At 42.7% G+C, this 27118-nt stretch overlaps 1 protein-coding gene across 2 annotated transcripts in view; it reads left to right on the forward strand.

Annotated features, from left to right (window-relative positions):
• The window catches only part of EFL1 (elongation factor like GTPase 1), a 65122-nt gene that overhangs the window by 5157 nt on the left and 32847 nt on the right, over positions 1 to 27118 (forward strand). For both annotated transcript variants that reach the window (XM_082198328.1, XM_082198329.1), the window contains exons 5-15: positions 185 to 318; positions 862 to 999; positions 2067 to 2281; positions 6233 to 6356; positions 7714 to 7790; positions 8068 to 8204; positions 9611 to 9733; positions 10048 to 10147; positions 15817 to 15956; positions 16403 to 16581; positions 17308 to 17443. In XM_082198328.1, the coding sequence (XP_082054454.1) occupies positions 185 to 318; positions 862 to 999; positions 2067 to 2281; positions 6233 to 6356; positions 7714 to 7790; positions 8068 to 8204; positions 9611 to 9733; positions 10048 to 10147; positions 15817 to 15956; positions 16403 to 16581; positions 17308 to 17443 (1503 nt within the window). The remainder of the gene's footprint in view (positions 1 to 184; positions 319 to 861; positions 1000 to 2066; positions 2282 to 6232; positions 6357 to 7713; positions 7791 to 8067; positions 8205 to 9610; positions 9734 to 10047; positions 10148 to 15816; positions 15957 to 16402; positions 16582 to 17307; positions 17444 to 27118) is intronic.

A 27118-nucleotide genomic window follows, 5' to 3' on the forward strand; every position in this document is an offset into this window, starting at 1 on the left:
AGTTCACAAATGGAAGCTTTAATCTTCCTCCCCAGTTCATGAAGAAGGGGAGAGAGAATAGTGCTTTAGCTCAAGGTTCACACCTCATCTTAGTACTAAACCATGGTTTCATGTTACATCAGAACTGATCCTAAACACACTCTTAAAATGCTTGCTTTTAAAGCACTTTTTCCTTTGGTTCTAGATGGTCAGGAGTATCTGATCAACCTAATCGACTCCCCTGGCCATGTGGACTTCTCTTCAGAAGTGTCCACAGCTGTCAGACTCTGTGATGGCTGCATCATTGTGGTAGATGCTGTGGAAGGAGTCTGCCCGCAGGTAATGAGGAAAACCTACTTCAGATAGAGGGGGAAATAAAATATTCTCATTCAGGCATACCACTGTTCGACTAGTACATGGAATAATCAGCTAATATTTAGAATGCATTGGTAATTTAAAATGCAGTGTTGTGTGCAAGATGGAGTTCAGAATATGTGACAAAGGAGAGGGAGGTGAACACAAGAATATATTTTTGTTGGCCATGTAATATTAGTGTACTGGTAGAAATCGACATACTGATGTCTGTATCAGTGTAACTTCCAAGAGGAAAATGGTCAAACTCTTTACTTCAGTCAGGATTTGCAAAATGAACCAAACTTGGTTTAATTTTAACCACTGTTGGGGATCCTTGTGCATAATGCTGAAGCAGTACGGGGGAGGAAGCCAGGAGTTTACATGAAGAATGCAGGCTTGGAAGAAAGGTTCATACAACCCAGATTCCTAACCAAGGGTCAGTTACCAGATCAGAGTTATACAGTCGCTCATATTTTCCTCAGCTGTTTTATGGCACGGTGTCAATATACTTGTTTTCCTTTGCTCTAGACTCATGCAGTTTTGCGGCAGGCTTGGCTAGAAAATATTCGTCCAGTTCTGGTGATTAATAAAATAGACCGTCTCATAATGGAGCTCAAGTTTACCCCTCAGGAAGCATATTCTCACCTTAAGAATATCTTGGAACAGGTATGAGAGTTCTAAATAGCTTGATTATTTGTAATCAGCAATAGTTGTAGAAGGAAAAGGACAGCAAGTAAACTATAGGCATTGTTGGACTACTTCAGCCTTCCCCAAACTTCAGATGGACCACAGCTGTCAAGCAGCACCAGCCAAAGCATCTAGAGGGTACCAGGATGGGGGAAGGCTGGATTACTGCAAAATGCTCTGAAGGACAGCATTTTCAAAAACTTCAGAAGTTCAAGAATGCAGCTGCCTAGTTATTAAATGGTGTCCGTCACAGACAACATATTCCACCAAACCTGAAGCAGTTCCACTGGCTTATTGTTAGCATTCTGGTCAAATTAATCAGCCAAAATAGTCTGGAATGAGAATACCTTAGGTGTTATGTAAGTAATTTTTAACTAGTGTCCTTAGAGCTAGCTACATCTTGTTTCCTTAAGGGCTACATCTCAGTTTGCTTTTTCTCTCTAGATTGGACCCATGGTATGAGGATTAAAATTTTGCTTCTTGTACCACTTTCCACTGAAATTCACTCCTTTGCTAAAGAGACAGCGCTGTTCCTTGTTGGTTAAAAATACCTTAACTGTAATGTGCAGCTTGGCTCTTACGGATTATCTTTTCCTATCTGATATTTCCCATGTGCTCTGGGCCATCAGATGAGGCTCTGCTCTTGAGTAACCTGCTAAAACACCCAAGTATGAGGAATATGATCTTCTGAAGGAATATATAGCTCTGGGACTGCTCAGAGGACTAGCTTATTCATGATTTTAGCAAAATGGCAAAAGCAGCTCAGGTTCCAGAGAACCTCTGGGATGATTGTCAATAATAATAATAATAATAATAATAATAATAATAATAATATATTTGTTTATACCCCACCCATTATTATTATTTTTGTTTTAATTTTGATAGTGTAACTGCTGTCTGAAATGGTTTTTAATAATTATTGTATTTCTGGTATTTTGGTGGCTGTAAACATTTGTTTTAGGAATTCTGCTTGTAAGCTGCCTTTAAATTCTCCTTAGGGGCAGGAAGGTAGGATATTATGAAAATAAACTGGAATGTCTTTCTAGGTGAATGCAATCACTGCAACACTCTTCACTTCGAAAGTTCTTGAGGAAAGGGCGGAGAAAGAAATGGAAACTCAGTTGACTTCTGATTCTTCCCACGGTGACCAAGTTTATGACTGGAGTGCAGGCTTGGAATTTTCTGATGATTCCAATCTTTACTTTTCACCCGATCAGGGGAACGTGGTATTTGCTAGTGCAATTGACGGCTGGGGATTTGGGTGAGTTTATAGAAGCTTATTAGTAATTTGATCATATATTTTCATTCGGGTGGATGAAGTTTTCAGTTTTGTCTTTGTATACATCTTACTGCAACGCAGACTAAATTTTTTTTGGGGGGGAGTTTTCAGAGCTTAATCATTTAATAGCCAGTAGTAAAAATAAATAAATCCACAGGTGAGTGGATGGTTCCATCTAGAGAGTCTTGCACTGAAGATTCCCAGTCTGCTTCCGTTGCAAGAACTACTTCAATGTGGTCTTTGTAACAGATCAGAATTCATAAGAGGAAGCATTCCTTCAGATGCCTTCTGTCTAGACTGCTTTAAGAGTTCTTAAAAGTTAAAACTTGCACTTTGAGTTGTGGCTAGAAGCATACCGGGGAACACTTATGTGTATTTCAGTGGGGATGCTTGTTTCTACCTTGGGTGCTTAAAATTGCAAATAGGTGTAAACCTTAGACCAAAAAAAGAATAAAACCACAAAAAAATCATCTGCTATTCACCATTTAAATGCTTGTTCAGCCTCCTAATAGTCAATTGCATGCTGGTGGGGCAACACATAAATGGGCTTAGGACCCATCTGTCCAAGGCATTTTAATGTTGTTAAATCTGATTATTATTTTATTATTATTTCATTTCTATAGCACTTTATATTTTTAAGAGAAATCTCAGCGTGGTTTACAGTATATTAAACCTCAATAAAACAATGCAGAATCAAACATTTCTGAAGAAAGTCAAATATAAAGTACACAGTCAAAGCAACACAATTAACAGGAAACCAAAATACCATCTCAAAGATTTCAAAATAAAACACTGATCAGTGTTAACATTTTTTTGCTGATCATGTTTTTGTCAAAAAACACTAAGTGGGGGCCTCTCTGAGGTATGTTTTGAAGCATTCCCAAATATTGTCACATTTGAGAAAATATTGGGACTCGAGAAACCTAGGAACAAAAATTTGGGCCTTCCGTCCAGCTCAGACCAGTGCAAAACTGATTATTTCCATGACGAAATGCAAACTTCTTACTTGGCTATATTTTTCAGGGAAGTAAGCACAGGCAATTTGACAGATTTTATTGTCATTCCCACCATGATACATCTCTGGTTGACAGGGGTCTGATTTTGCACTCTGCACAGGCTCTGTGAGACCAGCAACCCTGGCTTTACTGCCTCCCATTTGTCTGCATCTTCGAGCTGATTCCTAGTTTACCCAACAATTGTGTTTGTTGCTGCTCGGGCTGCAGAAGCATTTTCCGCAGCAGACATGTAAAGCGGGAAGGGCAGGCACATCTCGACTTGAAAACACACTTTGAGCTGTAGCCTGTCAAGCTCCCTGTGTGCAACGGTGAGCATTTAATAGCCTTCATCTTCACTTCACACGTTTCTGCTTCAGGAAATGACTTCGTAGCACCAGGATAGCTACAGCCAAGGCAGTTGTAACATTAAATGTTATGCAGCTCCTCCTTATATGCACAGAAGTGGGATATAGATGACCAGAAATTGAAATCTTGTCGCAAGTTCTCTTGCTTTTTCACGCTGGGGAAGAAAGGATGAAAGAAGCTTTTGTCTTGCAGGTGTACAGTCATACCTCGAGTTAAATGTGCTTCAGGTTGAGCGTTTCCAGGTTACGCTCTGCGGCGACCCGAAAGTAAAGGAGCGTGTTACTTTCGGGTTTCGCCGCATGTGTAGACGCTCAAAATGACATCATGCGCGGAAGCGGCAAACTACGACCTACGCTGACGCTGGTTGCGTTCGCTTCAGGATGCGAACAGGGCTCCAGAACAGATCCCGTTCGCATCCAGAGGTACCACTGAATAGGAAACAGCAGGGTCGATTGAATGGATGAGACCAATAGTGGGTCTGAGGGTCAAGAAGGTGGTTTCTGCATGTGCTGTAGAAGGAAGCGAGGGGCAGGTGGGGCTCGTGAATCTGGGAAGGTAGCCCATCTAGGAGAAGAAAATTCTTGTCCTAAACCTCTGCTGCCAGCGTGGTGTAGTGGTTAAGAGCAGTGGACTCATAATCTGGGGAACTGGGTTCACTTCCCCTCTCCTCCACATGCAGCTGCTGGGTGACCTTGGGCCAGTCACACTTCTCTGAAGTCTCTCAGCCCCACTCACCTCACAGAGTGTTTGTTGTGGGGGAGGAAGGGAAAGGAGAATGTGAGCCGCTTTGAGACTCCTTCGGTTAGTTATAAAGTGGGATATCAAATCCAAACTCCTCCTCTTCTTCTTCTTGAGGGCTGTCTTTGGGAGAAGAAAAAGCTACGGAGTAAACCTTATACAAATCCGGAAAAATAAAAGAAAAACTTAGTGATCAACTTAATAGTCCAAACAGAAATGGCATCAAAATTGAATGCTGATGCTTTGTTCAGAGATGATTTGGTTAAGAGGTTGGCATAAATGCTGATGGTAAAATTACTCATTTAATTTTGATTTGGAAATGGAAGGGAAATTAGGAACTCATTTACAAATAGCTGGAGTTTATTTGTAGCTTTCTAGAATAAGAGTTTTGACAAAACATAGCTGATGGCATACTATTGTGCTGATACTCTTTTTAAAAAACCTAATTGTTGCACTGCTTTTCAAGAAAACATTCTTCCCAAGCTACATGTCAAACATACAGTAGAATGCAATTTAAAATCTTATAAAACAACATAAAATTTCTAAAACAGTACCCAACAACTGGTAGCTAAAAGGAACACACTATAAAATGATCAAAATATGGCCAAAATACTACACACTTGTGTTAGTTAGTTAAAAGTTTAGTAAAGCGGTAGACCTTTAAAGCCTGTTTAAAATATGCAAGGGGTGGGGCTTTTCTGATGTCCCAGTGGAATCACATTATGCAATAGTAGATTCCACTGTTGAAAATGCCTTCATCTGTGTGTTTGCCTTATTTTAGGGTTCAACTGTATCAATACCTGTCTATGTCTGTTAAGAAGCAGACCCCATTAAGTACAACAGAGCTCAATCCTTCTTTACTGGGTATAGAATTGCCGCTTTCTTGTTTTGATCTTATTTATATGTTGAGATAAAATGTCACAAAAAGTGTTCAGTCTGATTTGTCATCTGGTGCAGTATTATTTATGTTAGGGTTGCCATACGTCCGGAATTTTCTGGACATAGCTGGTATTCGGTCCTCGTAAACAGCGCCTGGGTGGAAATCGTTTGAATGTCTGGGGAAATCCAAACATATGGCAACCCATGTCGGAAGTGTCGATTTTGGCGAATTTCATTATAAATTTCTCCTCCCCCCATCACTTTTTCTTCCGAGATTTTGCAAAGCTCAACGACTTTGCTCAAAAAAGCTCAACAACTATTGTGTCCGGAATTTCATTTTTTGAAATATGGCAACCCTAATTTATGTGGTGGCTCATTCACATAAGCAAGTACAGTGGTACCTCAGATTAAGTACTTAATTCGTTCCAGAGGTCAGTTCTTAACCTGAAACTGTTCTTAACCTAAAGCACCACTTTAGCTAATGGGGCCTCCTGCTGCTGCCGCGCCGCTGGAGCACGATTTCTGTTCTTATCCTGAAGCAAAGTTCTTAAACCGAGGTAATATTCCTGGGTTAGCAGAGTCTGTAACCTGAAGCGTCTATAACCTGAAGCGTATGTAAGCCGAGGTACCACTGTAATGATGGTGCTGCTGTCATCAAGTGATGACCATTCATGTATGAATTCCTCTACCTACAGTGGGGTCAGGAACTTGAGGCATGCATGCTGGTGTTTGTTCTTTCACTAGAGTGTTCTGAGACATCTGACTTAAAACATGCCAATTGTTCTCACTGTCACTGCAAGGATGCTATGTGAGCATCTGGTCTGCTGACGGAATACAGCTACGCTTGTCAAATATGTAAAATGATTGCTATGTAGGTTGAAGCAGATGCCTTCTTTTGAAAAGTGCTTTAGTTTTGATACGTTTGGGTAACAAATTATTTCTGCTTATTACCCAGCATTGAGCATTTTGCCAAGCTGTATAGCCAAAAGATTGGAATCAAAGCTTCAGTACTGCTAAAAACCCTGTGGGGAGATTATTATCTAAATACAAAAGCTAAGAAGATCATGAAAACTGACCAGGTGAGTTCACTGGTGTATAACTTGCTTTTAATTTTCTTTTTTCCCTACCAGAAAAGTTACTTGCCAGCAACTGAGTATGCAATATTGCCACTTTCCTGGGATTCTGAACAATTTTGTTTTTAATCTTTACCACCCCGGTCAAGCAAAATGTAGTATATTGCAGTTGCTATGATGATTCTCAATATACCTCACCAATGTACATTTACAACCTTGGATCTCTGCCACTTCATTCTACGGCATCTGTAGACTAGACCTTAGATTCTGTTACCAATGCTTATATCTTATTTATGCAAATCTAAGATTCAATCCGTAGGGACGTGGGTGGTGCTGTGGTCTAAACCACAGAGACTAGGGCTTGCTGATCAGAAGGTTGGCGGTTCGAATCCCTGCGACGGGGTGAGCTCTCTTTGTTCGGTCCCAGCTCCTGCCCACCTAGCAGTTCGAAAGCACACCAGTGCAAGTAGATAAATAGGTACTGCTCTGGCAGGAAGGTAAACGGCGTTTCTGTGAGCTGTTCTGGTTTGCCAGCAGCGGCTTAGTCATGCTGGCCACATGACCTGGAAGCTGTCTGCGGATAAACACTGGCTCCCTCGGCCTATAGAGCGAGATGAGCACGAAACCCCAAAGTCATCTGCAACTGGACCTAACGGACAGGGGTACCTTTACCTTTACCTTTTTAAGATTCAGTTCAGTTCACTGTGATCACATAATCTTTGTGTGGAAGTTTCAAAATGCATTCCTTGGATGAACAAGCCTCCCATTCGCTGGAACGGTTTGGTGCAATGCCTTGCACATGCACTCAGGGCAGTGGCGGGTGTAGTTACCACTGCAATAGGTGATTGGAATGATCACAGCTGACAAACGATTGGACAGAGATGTGGGTGCAAATCCTTGCATGCTGCTGTACTTGAAGATTTTTCAGTTCAGGGATGAAAGGACAGATTGGTAGATTGCTCTTGTTGCAACTGAGCTGTGGTAGATGATAAGATGGAGAAGCAATATCCAAAAAACAATTACTGATAATCTGGAGTAATGCAAGTATGATACAGTTATGGGGGGTGTCTTTTTTTGGCTGGGGGTAGGCTATATGGTTGAGTCCCTTTTCTAATTCCTTGATCCAACACGGATTCCATTGCTGGAATACCCAGGCCAGCCTGGTAACCCCTGCTAAATATGGGTTGTTAAAGTAACAAAGGGAGTGGCTTTGAGTCAGAGGACAAATGTCTGTTAGTTAGACCTTATAGTGAATCCTCAACCTATGGGTCCACATGTGCGTGTTACCCCTGTAATTGTCTGAATTGAACTCCCCCCTGTGTTATAAAGGGCATCCTAAGTTTGTCTTACCGCTTTCTTCCAGTTGAAAGGAAAGAAGCCTTTGTTTGTGCATCTGGTGCTGGAAAACATATGGAGCCTCTATGAAGCAGTTACAAACAGGTAAACAAAAAGCATCCCCGAGTCTCATTTTCTTGATGGCAGAGGTGGGGAATGCCAATTCAGAATTTCACTTTTCACAACAGGCAGGGGATCTGTTGTTTATGCTAAATGCCCTTGTTGCTCAACTGCATTATCGGGTCATTTCTAAGTGAAGGAAGGTGAGCTTCTACGTGACAACAGAAACAGGCTGGTTTGCCCAAAGGCCTTCTTTGTGGTTTTTGTTTTTAAGATGATCAGATGTAGTGCTGTAATTGCGTGGTGTATGCTTTCTTTGTAGAGACAAGGAGAAAATTGATAAAATCGTCTCCTCCCTGGGGTTGAAAATTGGTGCCCGTGAAATGCGCCACACAGATCCGAAGGTTCAGCTTAATGCCATTTGCAGCCAGTGGCTCCCAATATCGGAGGCCGTTCTCTGTATCCTTAAGGAAATAGCTTTTTTACCATTTACTAAAAGCTTCTACTGTCTCATGCACTAGAGTTTAGTCCACCAGTTTGTGTGAGGGAGGTGGGGTTTGGAGAACTGAATACAGTGGTGCCTCGCAAGACGAAATTAATTCGTTCCGCAAGTTTTTTCTTCTTGCGAGTTTTTCGTCGTGCGAAGCACGGTTTCTCATAGGAATGCATTGAAAATCAATTAATGCGTTCCTATGGAAACCGCTTGCCAGGCTGGCGGTGCGGAGAAGGGCTTTTCTCCCCACCGCAAGCCTTCAGGACAGGTACGGGAACAGAGGGAAAGGGGCGCAGCGCTTCTCCTCTGTTCCCGGGGCTTGCGGTGGGAGGAGGGTTTTTCCTCCCCACCGCCAACATTCAGAACAGCATTCTGAATGTTGGCGGTGGGAAGGAAAACCCTCCTCCCACCGCAAGTCTTCAGGACAGCCATCCGAAGGCTGGCGCGGGGAGAAGGGTTTTCCGCCCCACGAGCAGCCTTCCGAAGGCTGGCGCGGGGAGAAGGGCTTTCTGCCCCACCGCCAGCCTTCGAGCAGCCTTCCGAAGGTTGGCTCGGGGAGAAGGGCTTTTCTCCCCACTGCCAGCCTTCGGAGGAGCCTTCCGAAGGCTGGCTCGGGGAGAAGGGCTTTCCGCCCCACTGCCAGCCTTCGGAGGAGGTCCGAGGACAGTGGGGAAGACGCGCTGCGCTTCCCCGCTGTCCTGGAGATTTCCCTATGGGCTTTCGTCTTGCGAAGGAAGCCCATAGGGAAATTTGTTTTGCGAAGCGCCTCCAAAACGGAAAACCCTTTCGTCTAGTGGGTTTTCCGTCTTGCAAGGCGTTCGTCTTGCGGGGCACCACTGTACAGGCAACGTCCTCTGTTCCTTACACTGAGTCAAATCAGGGGTCCATCTAGCTCAGTATTGCTTATATTGACTGGGTTTCAGACAGGGGACATAGCCAACCCTATCTGGAGATGTTGGGGGATGACTTCTGTATACCTGCTGTATGCAAAGCAGAGGCTGTGAGTTACGGCCCTTCCCCTAGTATTGTCCATCAGCCCCAGTAGCTTTCTGCCTGCTTCAGTCATCTCATAGTCAACTTGCAGTGTGGAGGGAGTTGAGCTTACAGTCAAGAGCGCCCAACCACTGCCAGAGAGACTTGAGTTGCTCTTCTCTTCCTACTCCCCATGCTTCCTAGTGCTTCCAAGGATCCATCCCCTCGAATGCTTTAGATACGGTTCATATTTGCATCATCAGGCAAGTCTTGGCTTTGGGCAAATCCCTGTCCAAGGTCTGTATTTTGATTTTACTGGATACTAGCCTATAGTTTCTGCACAGCCTCCTGTCTGTATCCTCCTTTCTAAACGTGTATATCCTTAGCACCGTGCTTTAAGCCATGGTCTGTAATAAACTCCCTAGTCCTCTTGATATCACAGCTGAGAGAGTAGAAAAACTGTTGTGCGTTGGAGCGAAAACATTTGATTCTCTACCGCAAGAAACTCAAGACCTGAAAGACGGTAAGTAAATTTTGGCAAATTGCGACTTAAGTCCTGTTCAGATGAGTCTCGTTTTTTAAAAGTCCATAAATCTTGTTGTCTCCTAATTGAAAAGCTAAATGTCCTAAAATATGTTTTGGTTTTCAATCTGGGCAGAATTCAGCTTTCTGCATCCATGCTGCAAGTTGGCTCAGAAGCGCAGGCTGAAATCTCATACAATTTTCCCTCCTTGATTCACTCACTAATTCGTTATTTAACAAATAAAATATAAAGCCAGAGACTTTCTCATCAGACCATGGGAAAACATGTAACTCTCTCGTTTTATGTTTGCTTAGCGTTTATGAAATGCAGCAGTGAAGAAACTGCCCCAGTCATTGTCTTTGTTTCCAAAATGTTTGCAGTGGATGCTAAGACATTGCCACAGAACAAGCCAAGGTGAGAAAAATGATGCCATTGGATCTCCTCCTGCTCAATGGCATTAGACGCTAATACAAGTCTAGATTGCTTCTGATCTGCGCCTGGTAAAATTATTTGCCCTTATCTGATACTAAGTCAGCTGTTTTCAAGAAAGCGTTGGTAAACGCAGACTTGTTCAATGTTTTATTTGCGGTTTAAAGAATAAATGCTTTGTCAAAGAGTTAACAGTTACGGTCAACATACGGACATTGTATCTAAGTGAATTACAAACTTAAATTGGTATCTCTATAGCTTGCTCAAATGATACAAGTTAATTTTAATTTGTTTTTGTTTATGTGGAGAAGCTATGGATTCTTCCAGGTGCTTTTGTAAGCTTTTTCATCACTTTCTGTTTCCATGCAAACTTCAGAAGTTGTTCCTCTCTTTTACTCCTTCACCTTCATATCTCTCCTAGATAGAAAGCAATGATTTCAATATAACATCCTGCATGCAAGTAAATACAGAATCTCCTCGTGCAATCATTAAATAGTATGTGAATGCAGGATTTTCCAGTGTAATTGTTGCTTTCTGCACAGGAGGAGCCTCTTGAACTCAGTTGGGTAAAAAAGTGATGGACAGTGAAAAAACTGCAAAGGAAGGAGGGATGGGAGAGAGGCTTTGTACCTGCAGTAAAAGGCCACAACTTGATGTCTCTGCCTGCCTCATCTTCCAAAAATGGCTTGCTGTAAACATTGGTTAGATAAGCTTGGACCGTTCCCACCAGTGAGCACTCCAGATTGCTACTTGTGCCATTGGGGCTCTGAAAGTAACTGTATCCAGTTAGATGGGGCTCCGGGGTCAGTATTAGGAACTCCTATGGGCTTGAGTATTATCATTATTTTGCACCCTAATTTAAGAGACACAATAATTTTTGACTTGAAGCAGCACTGGGTATTTAGACCACTAGATGGTGGTATTCAGCTGTCTGTAAGTGGACTTCAATGTATTTTTATAGCGACAGGCGTAGATTTTGCTTCTACTTCTGCAAATCGGCAGCAGGAGTTTATGAATAAGAATGAAATTAGGTTGAGTCAGGTGCTTCTTCCTGGGTTCATGATCATGAGGTGGCAAGCAGTGGGGGTGGATTACAGCACTAAAAAGTATTTTAAATGCCTTGATAGTTCTATGTTTATGTAGTTTTAATTCTTTCTGTGGAAGATGAAGTGTTGTCGAGACACAGGATCATTTCATGTGTATGTTTGAATGTACTGTCTCTCTGTGTGTGTTCAAATATTTTCAACCCAATGCCTGCTGAAATAAAAGTTCTTTGCAGCAAATACAGATAATTGACAGAGATGGACTCCTCATATTATTAAAGTGCTTTGTTCCAAAGGCTTGGGAGCCACTGGAGTAAATACCCTGTTTCTTGTTGTCACCCTTCTAAAATGACACTGTGAAGGCATAGGGCACAAAACCTGATTGCAACTGGTATATGAGCCTGGATAGCTCAGTTGGTTAGAGTGTGATGCTGATAACGCCAAGGTTGCAGGTTTGATCCCCGTATGGGACGAATGCATATTCCTGCTTTGCAGGGGGTTGGACTAGATGATCCTCAGGGTACCTTTCAATTCTACAATTCTATGATTTCTTAAAATTGGGTTTTTTATGTTAAAAAGCAAACAGATTAATGCATCTATTGTCTCCACTTTCAGTTCATAGTCTTTTTCACAATTCATTTACGTTTGGTGAGAGACATTTTTGCCATAGACATCTTGCAGTCGGGGCAAAGGGGAGAGGGATGGGGAAATTATTCTTTCAATCTATTGTCTATTCTTAGTGTGGGCGACTTGTGTCTGCATTACATGGGTAGGTCTTTTATTTGTTTATTTAATTATTTTTATTGATATTGCGAGAGGTTAGGGGTTCCCAAGCTTGGTTGGTTGTGTTTAGTTGATTGTGGTGTGGCTTATTTGTATGAGGGAGGCGGGCTAGGTTGTTGGGTCAGGTTAGCTATATTGATTTGTATGTTCTTAAAGGGGACAGGTCATTGTCCTGTGTATGTAATAAAGGGGAACCACAATGAGGTAAAGGCATCCTCCATAGCTTGTCCTTGTGCTGGTTTGAGTTTGTTGATTAACTTTTCTAGTAAGGCGGTTTCCCATACATTTTGGTACCTGTGGTCTATGTTCATTCCTGATAGGTCCTTCCAGTGTCTAGTTATGATATTTCTAGCTGTTGAAAGTAAGTGATTTATAAGTTCCTTGTAGTGTGTGTTGTTGTCCCGGAAGATATTAAATAGGGCAAGTTGTGGAGTTGCTTCTGTTATCTGTTTTGTTATTTTGGGAATTTCCTGCAGCACTAATATGCAGAAGGATTGGACTTTGGGGCATTCGCACCAAATGTGGAGGTATGTGCCTATTGCTGTGCGACCTCTCCAGCATTTTACAATTCTATGATTCTATGTGGACAGAGGATATAGAGAGGTAGCTGGTATGCAAGTCTCAAGTTACGACTTGGTGAGCTTTCATTGGTGTTAAGCTAAGAATCCCATATTCACTCACATAATACGTTCTGGAAGGTTCCTTCCTTCACTTTCAGGCCCAAACTGATTTGCCTGGCACTTGGAAGATTCATTAGGTAGATCACTTTAGTAGATAGCCATGACGATTGTCCCTTGGCATCCGTAAGCAGGGGTTGGGAGCCTGTGGACCTCCAGATATTGTTGGACTCCAGCTTCCATCAGCCCAAACCAGCAGGGCAGATGGTCAGAGTGAAGGGAGTTGTAGTCCTGTAGCATCCAGAGGGCCACAGATTAGCCACCCTTGACTTGTGGGATTTACATCCTTAAATGTGGAGGGCTTTTCACAGAGAGTAGCTGGAGTGTTACATCCTGTGAACTGTTAATAATCCAGGTAGTAAAAAGAAAGTTTTTAGAAGTATACTTAATATGGTATTTTTAGTCTTACTTTATATGTATACTGTGATTCCTTTCCCTTTTTTGCACTGTATATCAAGTCACATTTTTTAAACCAGCTACAGCTGCCTAAATTGGTTTTGTTTTAATAACAGCTTGATTCCCCTCCACAAACCTCCAAGTTTCTTCCCCTACCCCATCTGCTTAATTTCATTGGGTGACTTAAGCACGTGTCTAATTCTCTCATCAGCTGAAATTAGTGGGAGTCCAAGTGCTTACCTTTGGCAGGATCATGCTCATAGTTGGCACTAAATGGTCTTTTAATGATCAGGGGGTCATTGTTCTTGGCCGTCTTTAAAAGTTATCTGCTTGCTAAGACACGGAGGCAGAGGCGCTTTGAGTTGGCTTTGTCTGGCAGTAGTACTGCATAGATAACTTTTTCCTGCAACTCCAAAGAGCTTGGGCAATTCAAATGCTCTCTTTCCCCCCTTTTATGCCAGGAACTTCTCAGCATGGCATTGCCGCACGCTCTTTGAATGCTTCCTCAGTGAAGCTTTTGGCTTAACCCTTTAGCCTTCAGCCTCTGAATCACATTTCTGCATACCTGTCCTCCGGTGCCCTTTGTATTTCCCTCCCCTTCCACTCACCCCCCTCCCCGTCTTCCTTACTGTCTAAAATAAGATCATAAGCTTTTTGCTGTTAGGACCTGCTTTTTTTAAGAGCAGGCAGCTGGATCAGACTAAAGGTCCATCTGGCCCAGACTCCATCTTCCCCGCAGCAGCCGACCATATGCCCTGTGGAAGCTCACAAGCGGGCCATGAAAGCAAGAAGCCCTCTCCTGTTACTGTTGCTCTTTGGAGACAGTGGCGCACTACCTCTCAACAGTGAGAGTGCTTAAGAATCATAGAATCATAGAGTTGGAAGGGACCCCGAGGGTCTCTAGTCAATGGCAGATGGCCTTCCAAACTGTGCTTTAAAATCTCTCATGTCGTGGATGCTTTAGTTGAGATTCCTGCATCGCAGGGGGTAGTTCGTACTGTCCGGAGTGCAATAGGTCTATAGTCTTCGTGGATGGTGGTAGTGTCTGTCTGTCTGTCTGACTGTCCCTCCCCCCACCCCTCTATTACACTTTTGGCACTCAATGCCCATCACTCCTGCCTGGTTTGAAGGAGGGAAAGTCAAGAGACGGCTCCTAAAACGGTCCTTTGCTCTAGCAGAGACAAATAGATGAGCTTCTTGACAGGCGCTGCTGGAAATGGTTTTTATAGTTCTCTGCTCTTTTCTTTGTGGTGTTTTATGGCTGGCTTTATTGTGACACAAAAAGCAATCTCGTAAGCCACTCGAGGAGGTTTGGCTGGAGAGCTGGGTACAAATCCTAAAAACAAGTAAATAGAATTATTCTGAAGATTTCACAACAGGTCCCCCCCCCTCTTTCTCTCCTTCATCTGCCTAAATCCTACTTCTTCAAGCAGAACTTGCCACGAAATTGTTGCTTCCCTGTTCAGTTCTGCATGTTCTTGCTTCCTTTTGTTTTTCAGCTAGCAGCTTATTTACATGTCTTCAACTCAAAGGCTTGTGTGTGTGTGTTTCATCCCTTAACTCGCTTGTTTTTACAATCTCCTATTCCCCAAAGGATGTTTTTTAAAGTGATCTGTAAGCTACACAGCCTCTGTGTCAAGTAACAACTTTGCAAATTGTGTCATCAAATGAATGTAATTTTTTTTTTATAGCTCCCAAAGATCTCTGTGCGATCTTCTGAATAAATACCGACATGAATTTGCATCAAAGGGCGCTGTGCGTTGTAGTGCAGCCGAGTCCCTTGGCTGTGAATTGTACTTCATTGGTGGTTTAAGTTGACCCTGAGCAGCTCCATCTATTATGGGGCAAGGACAATGTTCAGCAGCACATCCTGTCAGAACTGCAGGGCAGTATTTGTGGATAGCACCTACTTATGAAATTAACAAAGTAAAGTGGGGTCTCTGAAGAGGAAGGGAACCATTTATTGCGGCTGCTTTGAAGTGCAGCCTTTGTTTGCAGGGAAGATAAATCTACACATGGATCCAACCAACACATGTGGAATCAATTTTAAACCGGAGTTAGTCTTTGAATAGTCCAGTGGCTACTAAACAATTGAAAAGGAAGTGTCCCTGAGCCACACTTAATTTTTACCCTTATAGAAGTAAAAGCTATTTTCTTCACAAGCTAATCGTAGTTGAAACTGAAGCATGCCCTTTCTTTTTTTTAATTCAGAATTCCAATAAGTTATTATAAAGCAATCAAACTAATGACTGATGCTGTATAATAATAACAGCTCGTCATTGGCATGATATCCAGGTAGTTGATTTTTAGCCTCCTACTGCATAAATTTCCTGCCAGCAGCTGGCCAGAATATCTGACTTGCATTTTTAAAAATTACTCATCCTTTAATGTGTGGCAAATGGAAAGGCTGCTTCTTTTTTTCTGCTGCACTAGAGAAACCCCAACAGCAGCCAGGAAAACTTCCATGATGATGTCACTATGCTAAGGATATAAGATATAATCCCAACTGGGTGGTAGTGGAAGCTCACTTTAATGAGATGCCATACTCCTCCAGTTGAGGATGTGATGAATTTGTTGAAATGCCACCAGCATAAGCCGAGACAATTGTCTTCCTTGATTGCTCCGATTTATATTGTTTTACAAGACTGCCAGGATACTTTCTGAACTGTTCTTGAGAAACTGCAAAGGTGGCATCTGCTGTCCAGAAAAGCTTCCCCCCCCAAAAAAAAATAACGTTCTTTCAAATGATACATAGGCCTCTGTCACAAGATGAAATAGCCCAAAGGCGTGATCTTGTAAGGCGACGACATGCTGAGAAGTTAGCAGCAAATCAGGAGCAGCAGTTGGCACAAGAGACAAATGGAGGAAATACAGCGGACCAAGTTCTAAAGACAGGTGAGATGAAACGCTTGCCAGGAAAGAAGATTCGGTGGATGTGTTTGATTCATGATTGGTGATGAAATGCTGTTCCTTTTGTCATTTTAAATAAAGCGTGGCAGATCAGCCTATGGGCGAGATCAGTCCACCAAACCTTTGCCTCTAGCCTTCTTAGCCTGATTTGGGGCGAAGAGTACAGAACACCCATGGATTTTCATCCCAGTAGTGGCATTAGGCTGGGTAGAGAAGATCCATATCACTCCTGACCCCTGCTCACCAGATGAATGAGCAGAGGAAAGGCACTTGGATTCAAATATGCTGCCATTTTTATCCAGTTGATTGGATATTGGCATAAGTTGGGTTTGTTGCATTAATGGCTGCATGTTACCGTAAGCAGTCTTGAGTGCAAGATGAAGCAGAATAGAAACAGGGAAGTGAATGTTTGCACCTCAACCCTTCCTTAGGCGATGATCAACCACCTACAAGTCAAATGGAGGCGATGACCCTGGCTGCTGCAAAACAGGAAGCCGAAAATAAGGACGCCTTTGTGGCTTTTGCAAGGGTGTTCAGTGGAGTTGTGAGAAGGGGACAAAAGCTCTTCGTTCTTGGACCAAAATATGATCCTGCTGAGTCGTTGCACAAGGTAAGCCCCTTTTCCTTATCTCACAAAGTGTGCTTTTGAAAAGTTCAATCTCCTACCCCACCCAGAGATGGACAACTTTTGGCACTTGGGGTGGTGGATGGAAACAGATCTGGCCCTGTGCCTTCAGCTGCTGATCACTCTCAAGGTTTTTTGCACGCGTGGCATCCCAACTTCTGTCTCATTTGGCTCTCATTTGGGTCTATTTGGAGCAAACATCAACCCTACCAGCCACACTCTCCTTTTGTCTTGGGCATTAGCAGGAAAGTTTCCTATAATTTAGTTTGGCATTGCCTGTTTGGGGAAATAATAATAATTGGGGGATTTGTGGTATTCCGTTTTCTTTACTTCTGAGAACCTTGTAATCAAGCTTTCCCTTGCAGCTTAGAATGTAAAGGAAGAAAGTGTTCTTGTTTATTCTTAATGTTGCCTTTTTGTTTTTTTCAGAAAAATGTGTCGAGAACTTTTTTTCTAGAACAGTATCCATTACTGAGTGGCTCTATTTTCTCTCCTTCCCCATGTTTATTTCCTTGTTTATGTGGGATTTGTATACACTTAATAGTAAAAACCTCCAAGTGGTGTACATATAATAAAATACACGTAAGAATTATTGCTGAAATTCAGAGTTGGAAGACGAGTCGGCCCTAGCTAATCAAGATATAAATCAAATCAGCAGTTAAAGAACGTACATTATAAAATTAAATTACGTACATTTCAATTTGGCCACAGCTTCCTGTAGGATGTTCTGCTTCTGATAACCTGCCTTCAGTGCCTCATTTGACTTGCTGCACTTTAGAAGATCTCTACCTATTGATGGGGAGAGGACTTGAGGAACTACACGAGGTGCCTTCAGGGAACGTGCTGGGTGAGCATACTTTTAATTGTTTTCATTTTGTCCTCCAGTGCTATCATATATAAAAGATGCATTTCTTGAAACGTGCTTGCCATTGCGCCAGTGATGGGCAACATCCTTATTTCTGAAGACCGCATTTGAAAATACTTTTATTTAATAAATTCCTGTACCCCCCCCCCCTTTAGGGACCCGGGTGACGCTGTGGTCTAAACCACAGAGCCTAGGGCTTGCCGATCAGAAGGTCGGCAGTTCGAATCCCCGCAACTGGGTGAGCTCCCGTTGTTCAGTCCCAGCTCCTGCTCACCTAGCAGTTTGAAAGCATGTCAAGTGCAAGTAGATAAATAGGTACTGCTCCGGCGGGAAGATAAACAGTGTTTCCATGTGCTGCTCTGGTTCGCCAGAAGCGGCTTAGTCATGCTGGCCACATGACCCGGAAGCTGTCTGCGGACAAACGCCGGCTCCCTCGGCCAATAAAGCAAGATGAGCACCGCAACCCCAGAGTCGTCCATGACTGGACCTAATGGTCAGGGGTCCCTTTACCTCCCCCCCCCCCCCCGCTTTGGCCAGAACAGCTTCCCATAGTATAGTTTACAGGGACTCAAAAATAATAAAATCCATCTAGTTAAAAGACAGCATAAAGGAAATGACAATATGAATTAAGAACCAGCAGTTTTCCAATATTAGCAAATGACACCAGTAATTGGAATAGAATGAGACAGGACTCCATGGGTCGTCGGATCGTGTGATGTTGACTTTCTTGTCCCTGTCATGATCACACCGTTGGATCATCCAGCCCAGCCTTCTCAAAGTTGCTGCCCTCCAGATACTTAGGCTCTCATCATCCTTGATGGTTGGCCATGTTGGTGTCCAACAACATATTCTTGGGTACGCTAATTCTGTTTCACCGACTGCCATCAGTTATTGGATGTGGGATCTTTGCCTTGCAAATCTTGTGCTTTACCACTGAGCAAGGCATGCAGAAAACCCCATGTTCAGCACCTGTCCATTTAAAGGATCTTTAGCAGCTGGGCTGGGACTCTGGAGGAGAACCAATGCTAGCTAGAAATGACTGAACTAGATGGACCAGTTGTTTGGCTCCGTATAAGGCAACTTTGGATGGCTGTTCTCCTTAGTCTGAGTCTTTCTTAAAGCAAGAATACACCCAGACCTATTCTTCTGAACCTTTGAACTCAGAAAAGTAGATAGGAATGATTTTCTAATTCGTATGTATAAAGAGGGAATAATAGTTTTGTCTTGGTAACTTTGTCAATTGCTCAGCTATTTGACTCTTCAGTATCCTGTGATGTGTGTGTTTTCATTTTTGCACCGTGAACAACACCCAGTGCCTGAGAAGTTCTGTATAGTCATTAACCACAGAGGAATTGGAGAGTTTTCTAAATTTGGTTAGATTTTAGCACATGCACTGGTGGTGACATTCAAGTAGATATCAGTTCTTAACATATTTTAAATATGCCATGTTTTTTGTGACCAACATTAATATTACATATTTCCAGAAATAGATATTTATCTCCTAAAAGATGTGGGAAACTAAATTTCCCCTCCAAATCTTTGTTTACCATGGAAACTTAAAATCCCTTCCAGATGTCTTTCCCTAACTCATTTGATTTTAAAATGCTGCCTCAGAAGCCATGTGATATTCATTTCTTTTCATCAACGTTGGTAAAATGACGGATATCGGCAGAGCTCTGTTTTATCAAAACTGGTTTTGATTAAGCATTTTGGGATAACTTTTCTTGCTTTTTTAAATAAATTTCCTGTGTCCTGATTTCTTGTATGTTTAGTTTCCATGATGGCTTAGATCTGTAACTTAGTTTTGTAAAACCTGATAAATGACAGATTCTTCATACTTGATTCTCCAAAATGCCAAGTTTTTAAAGGCTGAGCCTTAATTTTACATTGCATGCCTGCACATGTTTACCTCGCCGTACTGAATGCAATTGGACTTGCTCCCGGTGAGTGTGTGTAGGACTGCAGGTTTAGTTGCTTTAAAAGAGGTTGCTAGCACCACACCATGGAAGCTCTCAAAAATATACATCATCCAAATATAAACATCACTGGCTTAGGTGTAATTAACCCCCGATTTATCTTACGGTTGGTATGATTTTTATTGAGAGCTTTGTGGTAAGATGAATTTGATTCTCTCTCTCTCTCTCTCTCTCACACACACACACACACACACTAGAAGGTTGCTTAGGGGCCTAGGGTACTTGAAACCTGTATCTGTTCTGAGTCCTGTTGTGATCAATGTCTGAAATTGTTCAACCAGCACAGTGAGGAAGAAACTACCGTACCACTTCATATTGCAGGTGGGAAGTCACATTTTTGAATGCTTCCCTATGTAAAAAGCATCAGGGAGAAGAGGGTGGGTTAAATTTTGTGTGTTTTGCATAGGGGAAGAGGAGGTATTTTAAAAATGGTATCTCCTGTCTGCAGTTGTCAGTGTTACAGTTCAAAATTCTAACATCTCAATCTTCCACATCTCTAGACTAGACTTGAAAGGTGCCAGTTTCAGCTACAAAGACACAGTGTTTTTCATTGGATAGAAAGAGTTTTTAAAAATACACTCCTGCAAAATATCATACCTACAGCTAACACTTCATTCAGTAATGCCCCTGACAAATGTAATTTTTATACAGCAGCTAGTATTTTAAATATTGGTAAATAATTTTCAGTAATTGTCAGGGGATTTTATTCTCCATCTTTTGTTCTGATAAATTTGCCACAAGCCTCAAGTAAAGCAGAAGTTGCTAGGGTGGTAAGAGGCAGGGGACCCTATTTGTACTAAGCTGAGATTCTTTGAAAGCAAAACTAAACTCAGCAGACTTCTTCTTGGGCAGGCAGCGGGGGGGAAGCATGCGAACCCAGTGCTTTGCTTGGTCTTGTGAGCTAAGCCATGCTTTAGCACCGTGCACAAACATGCCCAGAGAGGTCAAGAAAGCACTTAAATGTGGTTGTGTAGAAGCAATTCCTAGGGCTGGCTCTTTTGTGCAAAAATTGTTGCTGATTTGCAGCAGCCACAGTTGTGGATGGGCTAATTCACACATCACAATCTCTACCTAAGTGCAAAAGTAACTGTAGATGGCTTTGGGCGCCACACCTGATGTTTGTCTTTTTAAATTTTGTGAACCAGCTCCAAGGCTCTGTGGTTTGATAGGTTCAGCTTTTAACACAATTTAATTCCTTAAAGAAAGAAAGAAACTAGGCCATTGGAACAAACAAATGCCATGCAGTTGGCAATTTGGTTCAGGGAGAGATGCCAAACATCTTTGCCCGAGGTGCATGTGTATATTAAATAGTCTTCTAAATGTAAACCATCTGTAAGTGGTGAATTTTTTCCCCCAAGAGGAATTAAAAGCCAACCAGTGAACTTTGGGAAGCTTACTGCTGATCTGGTATCAGATTTTGAATAGAAACATTTGTTTTTCATTGTGTTTTAATATTATTTGGGTTTTGTATTCTATGGGTTATAAGGGATCCAAAGCAGTTTCGAATTTTAATTTCTTTCTCATAAGGTATGTTGTAACCTTTGAGTGGTGTTTTTGTATAGAAAGCCTGCATCTCCTTCCTCCGTCTGCCAAACGATATTCTCTTTTTCTTATGCACAGATTTCACAATCATCCATATACAGCATCTTTTGCCAACCTGGCGCCCTTCAGATTGGGTCAATTACAGCTCCCATTAGTCCCAGCCAGCAGTGCATCTACAGTGGTGCCCCGCAAGACGAATGCCTCGCAAGACAAAAAACTCGCTAGACGAAAGGTTTTTTCATTCGCGATTTGCCTCGCAAGACGAATTCCCCTATGCGCTTGCTTCGCAAGACGAAAACGTCTTGCGACTTTGTTAAACCGTTTAAACCGTGCTTCGCAAGAAGAAAAATTCGTTAGACGGCAAAAATTGCGGAACGAATTAATTTCGTCTTGCGGGGCACCACTGTATGATGTCTAGGGCTGATGAGAATTTAGTGCACAGAATCTGTAGGGCCCCAGGTTATTGGCAAGGGCTGCAGCAGGGTGTGACAACCTTGGGAACTGACTTTATCTATTTAAAACACAAAATGCTAGACTTTATACTCATGGAAAAAAAGCTTGAAAATGTGCAGATGCCCACTGAAGTGTTCCTTAGAGCTTCCATTAATGAGGGATGGCTCCATATATATTCATTTTTCGCATACATATCTGCCTTGTACAGCTCTGCTACCCCTGCCCTGCTACATCCCTCTCGATTACTTGCCTCCTCCTTTGCCCTTTCCCACAAGCCATTGCCAAAACACTAATGTCCTCGGACTTTTCCCTCCCAGTGTTGCAATTGGAACAAATCATACCGTTTTAGCATAATCCAGCAAAAATTGGCACGATACTTTCATCAAGATATGGCATAGGGATGATGGAATGTTTTTGGAACATAAAACTATTGCGGTGATTTGGCCAAAAATGTCTGCCTCCTTTATCAGGGTCTATCTTGTCACATTCTCTGTGAACTGCAAAATTATAAATTTTGCTCCATATCAGTGGGAAACTGTGTCGTCGTGATTTGCAGCATATTCTGGTTACACTCTTTTTAGAGATCTGCCACTCTTGGAGAAATTTTATATTTTAAAAACCGTTTTACGGGTCAGAACGTTGTTGATGTGCTTTGATGTGGGTTATTGCCAAAGAGAGTCTTATTTCTGAAACTAGTGGGGCTCTATCTGGTACATACTTTGGGGTTATTTATTATAGAAAAGTCTATATTTCCAGGAGTAGAAACAACTCCCGGACATTTACATAAAGAGAGGCATACATAACTTGAGTTTTGGTGTGCTTCTGGACTCAACCCTGACCATAGATGCCCAGGTTTCTGCGTTGGCCAGAATTGCATTTGCACAGTTGAAGCTAGTGCACCAGCTACACCTGTTCCTTGAGATTTCTGATTTGACCACAGTGACACATGCCTTCGTTGCATCCCACATGCTCTATGTGGGGATGGCTTTGAAAGGTGCTCAGAAACTTCAACTGGCTCAAGGAGCTGCAGCCAGATTGTTGGCTGGGGCTGGTTATGGGGAGCATACGACTCCCTTGCTGCAACAGCCCCAATGGCTACTACTCTGTTTCCGCACACAATTGAAAGTGCTGGTTCTGACCTAGAAAGCGCTGCGTGGCTTAGGTCCAAACTATCCAAGAGACCTTTTTAAAAATGTATTTACAGTGGTACCTCAGGTTACAGATGCTTCAGGCTACAGACGCTTCAGGTTACAGACACTTCAGGTTACAGACTCCGCTAACCCAGAAATAGTACCTCGGGTTAAGAACTTTGCTTCAGGATGAGAACAGAAATCGCACAGCAGCAGCGGGGAGGCCCCATTAGCTAAAGTGGTACCTAGGTTAAGAACAGTTTCAGGTTAAGAACAGACCTGCAGAACGAATTAAGTTCTTAACACGAGGTTCCACTGTACTCTGTATACCGCCCTTCATCCGACGATCCCAGGGCAGTTCACAACAGATTCCCTCATATGAACCTGCCCTGGTTGTGAGATCCTCAGGGGAAAGCCCTTCTTTGTGTCCCAACCACCCTCACAGGAAAGGGCCTTCTCGGTGGCTGCTCCCAGGCTCTGGAACTCCCTAGAGAAGCTAGACTAGCTCCCTCCTTGCTGTCCCTCCTCCAGCAGGTGAATACCTTCTTGTTCCAGCTGGCTTTTGGGAACCAACTGCTTAATGAAAGGGCTGGTGCTGGGCTGTTTCGTATTGTAATTATTTGTATGTTTTAAACAGATTTTATATACGTATGTACAGTGGTACCTCGGTTATTGAACAAATCCCTTCTGGAAGCCCATTCAGCTTCTGAAATGTTAGAAAACCAAGGCGCAGCTTCCTATTGGTTGCAAAAGCTTCTTGCACTCAGCAGAAGCTGCGTCACACATTTGGGTTCCGAAAAAAGGTTCAAAAATGGAAGCATTTACTTCTGGGTTTCAGCGTCCAAGAACTGAAACATACGACAACGGAGGCGTTTGGGAACCGAGGTTCCACTATACAGTCATACCTCGGAAGTCGAACAGAATCTGTTCTGGAAGTCTGTTCAACTTCCGAAACATTCAGAAACCAAGGCGCAGCTTGCGTCAGAAGCCGCTCCAGACGTTCAGGTTCCAAAGAACATTCGCAAACCGGAACACTCACGTTTGACTCACAAGGCATTTGTCAACCAAGGTACGACTGTATATAGTTTTAATTCTCTCGGTGTTTAATTGTTTTTTAATTGCTGTTTTTCCAGTGTTTTTCACAGTGATTGTTTTTATCTGTGAGCTGCCTTGAGTCCTATCATGGGAAAAGGTGGGGTATAAATTAATATATAACAGTAACTGAACCAATGAGTAAACCAGTTAATACTAGTATCCGGTATAGTACATGGCAGCCACTCTTGGGTTGCATGCTTCTCTTGCAAACGTGAGTGTTTTCCTTCACACTTCTCCATCTGGGGGCTGCCCTGTGTTATCCAATGCCCAGGTATGTTCCCTGTCCTTCGACCTCCTGTTTGTATTGGGGGGGGGGTGGCACCTCCTTCAAGATAACCGTTAGAAGGAATTCTCACTATGACTACATTTTCATACTAAGCCTATTAAAATATCTAGACATTTCCATACAGCCTTTCTCAAAAACAAATTTAAGCTTGTGCAGACGTGTGGAATCTGAAACGCTGATAGGCAACCCAGATAGCAGACCAGCAGAGTGTTCACTGACAATGTATAGCTTGCTTGTAGCTTAAAATGTCTAAACTTCTTTGGTAGAGTTAAACAAAGGGGTATGCTGGTACCCAATAAAAGCACATTGCAGTAAATCATTTAGAACAGTTATCCACATTAATTGGAGCTGGATCCTACAAGCTACTGCAAAAAAAAAGTAGGATAATAAATAGCCTGTTCTTTGATTTACATTTTTTATCCACATTTTCCCAAGGAGTTCAGGGTGGTGTGTGGGATTTCTCCCTCCTAATTTTATCCTCACAACAACCTTGTGAAGTAAGTTATGTTGGGAGGGGCCAGTAGACCAGGGTATTCCAGTGAGCTTCACCACTGGGTCAAAGTGAGTGGGGATACCCTCTCCTCTCCTACTGCCGCCCTTCTTTCCATTCATTCTCTCTCTCTCATGCACACCACTTATCTATTCCTACAAATGCGAAAGGTGCTAAGTGGTTTGTATGTAAAACTGAGCCACACTGTATTTAACAGGCCTAAGATGACCGAGCCACTTAAGCATGGCTTATTAAGCACAAACAAATTATACTCGTAAACCATGGTTTGCTGGAGATTTATAAACCTTGTTTTACATTACACCACGGCTTAGTGTTATGTGTGAACCTCACCCTTAACTCCATCTCTTCATTATTACAAATGCAGTCATACCTCGGGTTGCAGAAGCTTCAGGTTGCGTTTTTTCGGGTTACAGACTGCCAAAACCCGGAAGTACCGAAATGGGTTACTTCCAGGTTTCGTCAGTCGCGCATGTACAGAAGCGCCAAATTGCAACCCACGGGTGCGCAGACGCGCCGCTGCAGGTTGCGAACGTGCATCCCGCACAGATCACGTTCGCGACCCGAGCATCCACTGTATGGTATATGTTATTCACAGGGACTTTGCTGTATGTGCCCTCTAAAACCTTTGAGAATGAGGCATTAACCAGAGATAATACTTCCTGCATCAAAAGGGAAAGGGGGGGGGGAGCCTGTAGGCCAGGCATAGGCAAACTCGGCCCTCCAGATGTTTTGGGACTACAACTCCCATGATCCCTAGCTAACAGGAGCAGTGGTCAGCAGTGATGGGAATTGTAGTCCCAAAACACCTGGAGGGCCGAGTTTGCCTGTGCCTGCTGTAGGCAGTCTTTATATCGTAACCACAGCTAAGCTTAAGAGCAACCCAGCCAGATAGGTAGGGTATAAATGTTTGTTTGTAGCTACCTTAGGTCTGCACCTACCTTAGAAGGAATTAGGAACTGTCTTTACCTGCACAATGTTTTTTTCTTTCAGAATGTGAACATTGTATTTCAAAACTTTAGGAGCAGGGCTCCAAAATGCCAGATGTTCTCTATAGAAATGGGGAAAGTCGGGGGGGGGGCAGGGGAAGTTATTTGATATGAGAAATGATTTCTCATCCTGCAAGGCAGAAAGAAGTATGAGAGAAGTAGAGAAAGGACATGTTTCGCAACAATTGTTTTGATACCTTCATGGTTGAGAATCAGAAGAACTCATAATTCGTCCTCTTTGTCAGAACAAAAATAAAATAAAATAAATTGGGCTTGTAAGCTGAGCGGTTGAGCAAGGCCATGCCTGCAAATTGGGAGAAAAACAGGAAGCTTCTGTGTGCATCTACTTCTTGAAAGCATTTTGGCCTGGTACATCTATTTTTCTTAAATCCAAATGTCAAAAATATCATCTTCTACATTAAAACATTTTCTGCATACAACATTAATTTTAACGTCAAAGGGAAGCTTGGAGCTCATTTAGTTCCCAGCATAGAACCACTGGCTTCTGTAGATAAAAGGCTAGAAACTTGCTTCTTAATTATTTTTAACATCTCGAAGTTTTGAGATTCTCAGGAAGCTGAATTCTGTGCCTGCTGCTGCATTTATTTTGCTTTTTCAGCATTCCTGCAGAATTGCACCCTATTTTGTTTATTAAATTTGTACCCCAATTTTCCTCCAAGGTGCTCAGAGTGATAAGCACCCTCACAAGAACACAGTCAGGCAGTTAGATTGTGAGACAGTTCATGACCCATGGTTACCCAATGAGTTGCATGGCAGAACAGAAATTTGAACACAGGCCTCCCCAGTACTAGAACTGCACTCTAACCATTATGCAGCACTGCCTAAAGTCACACCGAATCAGACCACTTTGTCCACAGACGGACAGTTGTTTTCAAAGGACTCAAGACAGAAGTTTTGTGGTGTTTCTAACCTGGATTAAACCTGGGATTTTCCAGGTACCACCTATATGTTGTACCCTTGAGCTATGAACTCCTCCCAAGACAATTTGCCATTTTCACAAGAGAGAATGGACTGCTGAGACATCTGTGACTGGACAGACACATCACAGTGTGAAAATGTTAACTGCTTGAGCAGCAGTTCTAACCTTGTCGTGAGATACTTCAGGGATGCCTTGCAGGTGCCCAGTTGATTTTTTGACACTCCTTCATTCCACACTGCTGATCCCCTCGATTTTCAAAACAGCTTGCGGCACTGGAACACTGGGTCACAAAGTCTAAAATCTGTTTTGGTTTCCAGAATCATGGAGTGGCTATTTAGAGCTGAGCCGCCATATCTGCGTCAGGAGTGTTTTGTCCTTTCTTAAACTGTTAACCTCAGCCAAGGGTGCGTAGCTATAACCACGCCTAGTAATTGGGCAAGCATTGTCAGGACGCTAGAAAAGTACTGCAGGCAGACATGCGTACTTGTTTGCTCGTGTAGCTACTTTGTCTAGGAATAAAAAGCTGCAAAAACCCAGAGTGTTAAGGCAGCCCTGAACTGCAATTAGATTCTGTATCACCTTTTCTTGTTAGGTGAGCTTGCGGTGTTTAGTACGATCCCTTTTGCAGTTGGGCATGCCATAATACATTCCACATTCATCACAGGCAGTCTTTCATCACAAATTGCTTTGGGTTTCCTTCTGACAGTCGGGGATCCTTTAGTAAGCAGCCTCCACTTA

Source organism: Podarcis vaucheri (genome assembly GCF_965113315.1).
Source record: "Podarcis vaucheri genome assembly, chromosome: 14".
NCBI classification, from domain to species: Eukaryota; Metazoa; Chordata; class Lepidosauria; order Squamata; family Lacertidae; genus Podarcis; species Podarcis vaucheri.